Source organism: Oryzias melastigma, linkage group LG24 (genome assembly GCF_002922805.2).
Source record: "Oryzias melastigma strain HK-1 linkage group LG24, ASM292280v2, whole genome shotgun sequence".
NCBI lineage: Eukaryota > Metazoa > Chordata > Actinopteri > Beloniformes > Adrianichthyidae > Oryzias > Oryzias melastigma.
In genome coordinates this window covers 19,375,284-19,383,861 of record NC_050535.1, presented here as the reverse complement: position 1 = coordinate 19,383,861, position 8,578 = coordinate 19,375,284, and the positions used below count along the sequence as shown (strand labels likewise).

Sequence of the window (8,578 nt, the reverse complement as noted above, 5' to 3'; positions counted from 1 at the left end):
ATTTAGCTAATATTTTAGCAAGCTTTCGGCTTTAGCCTTTTCAGCTATGAGCTTCTGCATTTTTAGCTAGCTATCAGCGTCAGCATTTTCACCTATCAGCACTATCATCTTCAGCAGCCACATTCAGCTTACAGAATTCACACCAGCATTATCGCTGGTAATGCTATAAATCTGGTTCTTAACTTCGTCTTTGTCAGTATTTATTTTATATTGTTTGCTCTTTTCCTTTTAGATTAATTTCTCTAAAGCGGTTTTTGGATGACCAGAATTCTACAGGATATTTCAAATTAAAAGCATTTGCATAATTTTTTATGTCTTAGTTTTTTCATTAACACTGTAACAAAGTTTCCCTTTATTAAAGTTATTTAATGCATAATTAAGCATAATGTATTCATCAAGGAATGTGTAACAGACATTTTTATGCATTAAGTTGTATTATTAAAAGTATGAATTATTAGTTAACTGTTAATTAATTATTCAACCTTACTTAATGCACAATGAAGGGCACCCTATTAGAAAGTGTTGAGTTTTTTTTCTAATCATTCAAATTGGTTAATTTTTACCTTAAGAAGTAATTTCCACATTTTAAGCTCTAAATAAACTTTTTGATCTTAAATGTCTTTAAAAGTTAGTTGCTATTGCAGATGGTTTGATGTCTGCTGGTGTTCTTTTGTCAGTTGGTCTGCAGGTTCCTGTGTGAAGACGCTACAGAAGCTCTGACTGAAAGACGTTTTGTTCCTGCCGTCCGGGAGTTTATCATCAAACATCTTCTAAAAGGTTTGTACTTTTTCTTTTTGTTATTTGCAGTTTTTGTGTGTGTGTTTCTGAAAGTTGATCCTTTTTTGTGTCTTCAGGCAGACTAAGATACCCTGAGGTGTTATCTTCAGACCTGCAGAGGAACGCTCTGGCGGCGTTGCTGAGACTTGGAGCGGTGCAAAAGGTTCAAGGGTGCGTTTGTTTCGCTCACCTGTATGTCTTACATATGGATGCATTTCCGTTTTGAGGATAAACAGAAGGCCTCTCTGCTCACAGATTTTTTTCAACTACGTAAATAACTGGATTGAACTCAAACCAAGTACAAATGTTGGGACACAAACTGCTTTTAGGAAAATTTGCGCGGCTCTATGCTCTTTTTCACTCTGAGTTTTACCTCTAAAAATTTTGAATTGTGATAAAATGAGAAGATGGGAATATTTTCTGTCAGTAAAACAAGCTTTAATTCAATGATTGTATAAAGAGAACTGGACTGAGAGAGTGTGACATCACCTGTTGAAAATGACTCACTTCCAGCTCCAACTAAATTAAGTCAATTCGTTAGCTAATTTTTTCCGACATGGACGTCGGAGCCAGACGTCATCAGTGAGCAGCGATTGGTCCAAGATGGTCTGACGGTCTGTTTCTATGGCAACCAATCTCACCAATCAGGAGTCAGCTTGTCTTCTCAATTGAATGTGGGCCACACAAAATCTGTCAAATATTTGATGTGATACCACATGCTTTTATTGAGGCATCTGATTGGTCAGAAAAATGTCAGGAAAAAATTAATAAAAACAAAAACAAGATTAAAGAATATTCCGTGGAGAGTTGCAGCTTTTTCTTTATACTTTTTTTTTTCTAACATTTTAAGGACGTTTTCCGATTAACTGTCATTCTTGGTGCGGCTAACGAGATTTGTCTTTCCAGGGGGGAGGAGCCTGGCGCCCTGAAGGTCAACCGGGTGATGGTGAACTCCCTGGAGGACACTCTGGGTATGAAACAAGCTGCACAAAAGCATCATCTTCAGCTGCAATTTTCCAACAAATGTTGCCTTTGTCTTCTCAGGAGGAAGACTGTCCACGCAGAAGGCTCTGCGAGCTCACCTGTAACTATTCACCCAACAGGCTAAAGAAAACGCCACAAATATTCACATCCTCCATTTTTTTAAGTACTATTTTTAACATTCAGTAAAAGCAGATTTTTCAAGAGCTTTATTCCAAAATAATGTATGCAGTTTTTCCTCTCCTGTCGGTTTGTGGCTCTTTTGCACTTTATTCTTTTAACTTGCTGTTTTGATTTTCCAGTTTAAGTAAAATATTTGAGGTCTGTTGCCAACAAACTGCAGATAAACATAATGCAGTGGAGGAACTGTTACCCCCGTATGCCAAACTCTGATGTTTCTTTCTAAATCTGTTTCACATATTGTCAAAAATTAATATTCATATTGTTTATACTTATTTTGTATTCACATAAAGTTAAAAAAAGAAGAACAAATATGCAGCATTACTGTGATTTCTTATCCAATGTCTCTGAATGAGGGATTTAAAAACACTCAGGGGAAGTTTCCAGATTGGAGTTTGGTTTGTTTAAAACGTGTAAACTGAGGTTATTTGTCTTTTCCTTAGTGGTAGTTTATGTGCATAAATATGGGCTGAATATCACATCTGATCAATTTTGAGTCCTAAAAAAATTGAAATTAAACTATAACGCCAAAATTCCAATGGAGATACTTGAACAGAAAGCATTAAAATGTTCCAGAAATCATGAATCTACTGATGACACATGGTGAACATTCAGGTGTGCTTTAATGTCTGAGCTTGATTTTTGTGTGTGAATTTATGCCTTAAATTGTTCGGCTCTGAAGCCTTTTAATGTTTAATTTTGAGAAAAGCTAATGTGTGTGTTAATAAAAATGTTTTGCAATACTTTTTCAGGTGTAAGAAATGTCTTCTTTCTTCAGTAGAATGCCAAGATTGATAGTTTTTTCTTTATTAAAACCTAAACAATGGAGAAAAAAATGTTTTAATTATAAGACAAAGAAAATAAATTACCAAACATATAATGTTTCAAAATGCAGGATTTGGGTTGTAATAAAGCTTTAAGATATACTTTTTTTTTAAATATATTTCTTATTTTTACTCCAAAAGCTGTTTTTTATTTTATTTATTTCTAAATCCCTTTTATTATTTCACGCTGACACACTTTTTTTTATCGTCCCGGGGCAGTTAATGGGAGCATCCAGCTCATTCATATACATTCTGGTGCTTCCAAATGAATAATGATTTATTTTAGTAATTTAAGTCAAAATGTAAACATGTTTGTGCACATATCTACACCTAAGTATATTTGAAGGATCTGTTTCAAATTTAGTTACGAGCTAACACAAAATGAAGCATCTGTGAAAGTAAAGATTTTGTGAGAGATACTTTTAATGTCTTCTTTGTTCTTTACATCTGCACGGGGTATCTAGAAGATAAATATAGTCAACCGTCTGCTCAGACTTGTCCAAACACATGACGCTCAGAAAACTCAGAATTAAAAGAACACTGGGAACTCTTTTACTTTTAAACATGATCAGAGTTGGACTTTAAATCACTGGTGTAATGTCCTGCTAGCTTACAGCCCCTCATACCCACATGCTAACATTACTAGTCCAATATCAGAGCTTCCAGCTGCAGTTTTGACTCAGATTCCAGCTCAGATGGGGAAAACAAATTTCTCTTGTGGCCTGAAGGTGGAGTCTGGGCTGTATGGGGTTCCATTTGGACCAAAAATATGTTTTCGCATCCACTTTCTATGTTTTTGATCCATTGTCTATGCATACTGAACAAGTTTGTTGAACATTTGTTTATGTCTATGTACTACTAAGCAATATCATCTGTGAAATTACAGGAGCTAACAACGCTAGCAACAGCTGCTAATTTTCTAATGACCAGATCCAATGAATAACAAATGCAGTTTTAAGTATAAAGCTAAAACATCAGAGCAAATACAAAGCGATCATCAAAGAAGTGTGGACATGGAGAAGATTTTCCTTAGTAGACATTGAACTTTCTTAATAACTTAACAAATAACCTGCCAGTTTAGGACACCTGTTCTAGAATAATGGACTAGTTTTTTTAAGGGCTCCCATTTGCTTTGACTCATGTCAAGGAAAGCCTTCATTTCAAAAAAGTCATCAAATAAATGAATAAATGTAATTATTTTAGAAATAGCCTTTTTCATTAATATGTCTAATTTTCCCAAAGTAGTACTTAACTGTATTCCATTCCATTATATTAATCATTTAACCTCCTGCTCAACCAATTGTTGGGGAACATTTAGAAAACATGTGTTTAATAATATTGTGTGTATTACTCCCCGAAGTACGTAGCCCCTAAAGGGACAAAAAAAAAAAAAGAATTGAAGTAAAAAAAATATTTACTGACTGATGTGCTACTGATAGTAACTGGTGGCGTACCAGTGAATATTTATTTTTTTAGAAATTGTTTTGACTTCAATTTTTAGAAAAAGCATTTTTTCAGTTACTATCTTGTGCACACCAGTAACTAACCAGGACATTTTTTTACCTAGAAAATTGAAGTTAAAAAACAATCTTTAACTGTATGTATTTTTAGGCAAAAACATTTATTTTGTAATTTGATGTCTCTTTGGGGGCTCCGTACCAAGACTATAAGCAGTAGAAAAAATACATTTTTTGTGGTTTAACACCTGAGGCATCATTGGTGACGGTTAAACACAAAATCTTTAACATATTGCAACATTTCAATTGTTAACACAATAATTCCAGTAGATTCTTAAGGAGAAAAGCGGCGCGAAATCAAAGAACTTATACACTGGAGCTCCGGTGTTAAGGGGTTAATCCACCACAAACTAAAATTCTAACAAACTTTTTTTTTTTAAACTCTACAAACCAAATAAAATAAAGACAAGCCACTGTTTTTGGTTTCCCTTTATTTGCACATTCAGCAGTTTACAGAAACTCAAAGGAAAAGGGTTATGATTGATTGTCTCCAGACTGTAAAAACCAGAACCCCCACCCTCCTCCATACTCCTGAGTGTTCCTGTTCTTATCTCACCTCTGTCCCTTGCATACATAAAATTAGCCCTTCCCCCGCTTGATCATTAGCATGAGCACAATAGCTAACAAAACCCCACATGTGCTGTTCCTTCATTCCTGGGCGAGTTTGACCTGTTCCAAAAAAATCCCTCATTTTTCATAACTTAGTGGATCCCTCAGGATCTCTCTAGGGATTAAATACCATCAAATGTCGTTGAGACGATCAAGTGTTAGCAGCACCCACTTAGGACCTACAGTAAAAACAATAAATACATGTGAAATAGAAGCAACTCGAGGCTAAAATAGGTAGTTTTAAAATAAAGAAGGAAGGTACAGATCTACATTCAGTTCATGATCAAGTTTAACAGCAACTCAATGCGTGAAGAAATACGTCCATCGGCTTTCGAAGGCACTTCAGTGCAAATCGGATAAAACCTGTTCTTCAAGCTAGAAGATCCCTGAGATGAAGAACCATTAAGTGATAGAAACCCTGCTGGATCGAACATGAAACTGACTTGTCTCCAGTTGGTGCTGCAAAAAGCAATTCCAATGAAAGGGAAGGCCTGGAATGAAGATGAAACCCCCCTTCCCTTAAAAAGCTGCTTTGAACTGCCTTTCGCCTTGGAGGGGGCAGCACGCAGGGTTTCAATAGCCCTGACTCAGCGTCTTTTCACACACGTGCAAATGTCCAGGAGGGAGGAATGGTCTGAGTTGGAGGGGGGACAAGAGGGGGACATTCATCGGTACTACTTTTCACAGTCTCCTATCAGGAGTAGGTAGTTTTTTCAAAGCTGGGGCATATTTCTATTGTTACACCTGCCTGGGCAGGTTTCCAGTGCACCGGAAGCCTCACTCACCCGTGCACCAGCGACACCCCATGGTGCAGAGCTCGCTTCCACATGTAGTAGGTGGAGCGCGCAGTGAACGGGAAGTATGAGCGGAATTCCTTAAAGGTGGGAAAGGACTTCTCCTCGAAACGTTGCTGCAGGAAGAGCTTGGCCTTGGCCTTGAAGTTGGCCAGTGCCACAACATCCATGCCAAACACGTGCTCAACCACCGGCACATTCCTGTGGAAGATCTGTGTCGAATGTGCAACATCAAAAGAAGGGAGTGGAGAACTCTCCTGGTGATTGTGGGCCAAGGCCACAGGGAGATGACTGGGATTCTCCAGATTCTCCAAAAGGAGCTGCTCTTTGGACGAGCTCCCTTGGCTCTCCGGAGCGCTGGTCTCCACAGTTTGGCCGATCCTCATATTAGCTTTGTGGTTCTCGCTGCTGCGCCACAGCCAATAGAAACAAGAGGACATGGCCGGGAACTTGAGCTTGAACTTTGTCAGAGACCATTTGGACTTCTGAACGTGCAACTTTGCCAATTCTCTGAGCTGCTTTTTGCTCAAGTACGCCAGCCTGAAGCTTCTGTGTTTTCTCCTGATAATCCGAGCTTTGGGCACTAGGGTCTGGGTCTCGCTGGGCAGCGCCGATGCCCCGCTTATAGGACTCTGGCTCTTGTCGGCGTCCGAGCTGTCCGAGCTGCTGCCAACAGTTCCTTTGTAGCCTCTGTTAAAGAGCATTGCTTCTCTCCTCCAGTTGTAGTAGGTTGATCTGGAGATTCCTGGAAAGTTTCTCTTGAAGATCCGGAAAGGGAAGGAGGTGTTCATGGTGATGTAGTTCTGCAAGCAGCGCTTGGCTTCTTGCATGTGCGCCACATTGTGAGCTCGCTCTGCATCCAGCTTGCCGAGGTTGAGGCCGAACATCCTGGCAACGTTGTCATGGTGCTCGGCCTCGTCCTGGTTGGCTTCAGGCGATGACCAGGCCTCCTGCTCTGTGCTCTCTCCAGGGCTGATCTCCCCGGCTGAAGAAGACGTGAAGTTCCCTCCGGTTTTCAGCAGCTCTTGTTTCCAGTTATAGTATGATGATCTGGAGATCTCTGGGAAAAATTTCTTAAACTGGTGTAGAGGAATGAACTTGCCCTCCAAGTAACAAGCCTGGAGGAAGTACTTTGCTTCGTACCGGGCGGCCGACTTCTTGCAGTGTTCCTGCGTCTGCCTCTTCCAGCGGTAAAAGGTCCTCTTGGTGATGTTGTACTTGTCCTTAAGGTTTGGGAAGGACAGCTGCTGTTCACGGTTTGCCTGCTCCCTGCTGTTAGTCTGAGACGCCCTGCACTCTAGGTCAAGACTGACAGACATGTGGGGACTGAGCTCAACTAGAGCCACAAAGTAATTAGGTCTGAACAGCGACTCGGCCTGCAGCTCCCCAGACCACATGACGTGTATAGTTTGAAGTTCCGAGTGTTCAGGTCTGGCTCTCGGGCGTATGAGTCTGTTGAAGTAGGGTCTGATCTTCAGGTTGAACATAGGATAGATGGAGTAGATGTTGAACCGAAGAACCGACGACAGGGCGTACACGTGCCACATGTTAGCATACGAGCCAGGGAAGCAGGAGGCCTTGACGTCCGCATCAAAGATGGCCTCCAGGACTGACGGCGGCAAGTTGACCATGTCTTCAGACTCTTCTGCACTCAGACTGAAGCGAACAGCCTGAAGCATCATTTTTGAATCGATCATCCCAGACAAGTAGTAGCTCTTCCAGAGCACCATTTCCACCACAGTCCGCACCTGAAAGTCAACATATTCAACAGCTGAATACACCTTAAAATGAAAAATACATTATTTTTACATAAATTATCTTCTTGGAATCCAAAAGAAATAATGTTTTCTGATTCAACCAAAAGATTTCAACTGAAAAGTATTAAAAATGTTTTAGTGAATAGCCAAAAATGTGGATTGATTAACCACAGTGTTGCATATTACAGAAAAATAATATGCATTAAAAGAATTGCCTACATCAGGGGTGTCAAACTCAATCGCACAAGGGGCCAAAATCCATAACACACTTTAGGTTGCAGGTCGAACAGGATAAATATTTATTTAACACTCTAAAACAAAATTTTTAAAAACTTTTTAACATAATTATGAACTAGATAGGTAGCATTACATGCGATAACCCTAGTGTGAATGCTGTAAGCTGAATTTTGTGTGAATGCTGTAAGCTGAATTTGGCCACTGAAGAAGCTGAAATTGATAGCTGAAAACACTGAAGCTGAAAGCCAGCAAAAATATTAGCTAAATGCCAAATTAGCGTAAAAACTAAAAAAATAAATAAATAAATAAAAGCTTAGGGCCGGATCCAGTCCCTGGGCCTTGACTTTGACACATGTGGTCTACACTTTGAATTACATCTAAGTGTGTATCACTCTCTTCTCACCTGTAGCTCCAAGCTAAGTGCAGTGGAACCCACAAGCAACATGCTCACGGCATCAAACAGCAAGTTGCCTTCCCCGTTGCAATTCAGCGGCAGGAGACCCCTGGGTGCATCAGCGGGGTACAACCCCCTGGCCTTTTCATCCACGCTGACCCACTCTGGCAGCTCCTGACAGGGGGCTGCTGGGAGCTGGAAGGGAGCAAGGACTTGCTGGACCTCCAGAGCCAGTCCGGTCAGAGCATCCAGGCCGGAGCTCTCTGTGGCCTCCTGGAGCTGCAGGAGGACGGACAGCACCACATCTTTCCTCTGGACCATCCCTGCAGGTCTGGTTGGACCTTCGGGCACTGCTGGAAATTAGAAAAATGAGAGGGAAAAAAAACAGAATTTGATTTTAGTTTAATATAATTTTGGAGCAAAACGGACTATTAAAGTCATTTTTTACACTAAATGTTAATTAAGAATTTGAACATCAGCTGTTATAACTTTTTTTTTTTTTTTTTTA

At 40.0% G+C, this 8,578-nt stretch overlaps 2 protein-coding genes across 2 annotated transcripts in view; one reads left to right on the top strand and one right to left on the bottom strand.

Moving 5' to 3' along the window:
- Positions 1 to 2,684, top strand: part of gnpat (glyceronephosphate O-acyltransferase) — a 12,718-nt gene extending 10,034 nt beyond the window's left edge. The window contains exons 14-17 of the mRNA XM_024290594.2: positions 678 to 777; positions 855 to 948; positions 1,684 to 1,748; positions 1,822 to 2,684. Coding sequence (XP_024146362.1) covers positions 678 to 777; positions 855 to 948; positions 1,684 to 1,748; positions 1,822 to 1,865 — 303 coding nt within the window. The 3' untranslated portion in view covers positions 1,866 to 2,684. The remainder of the gene's footprint in view (positions 1 to 677; positions 778 to 854; positions 949 to 1,683; positions 1,749 to 1,821) is intronic.
- A 2,009-nt stretch (positions 2,685 to 4,693) lies between these two features.
- vrtn (vertebrae development associated) lies at positions 4,694 to 8,423 on the bottom strand (the record flags this gene model as incomplete). Its single annotated transcript, XM_024291991.2, is given in 2 exon segments — positions 4,694 to 7,430; positions 8,080 to 8,423. Coding segments are annotated over 2 exon segments (2,105 nt in total), but the record flags the coding sequence as incomplete, so codon positions are not given.
- Between the last annotated feature and the right edge of the window lie 155 nt (positions 8,424 to 8,578).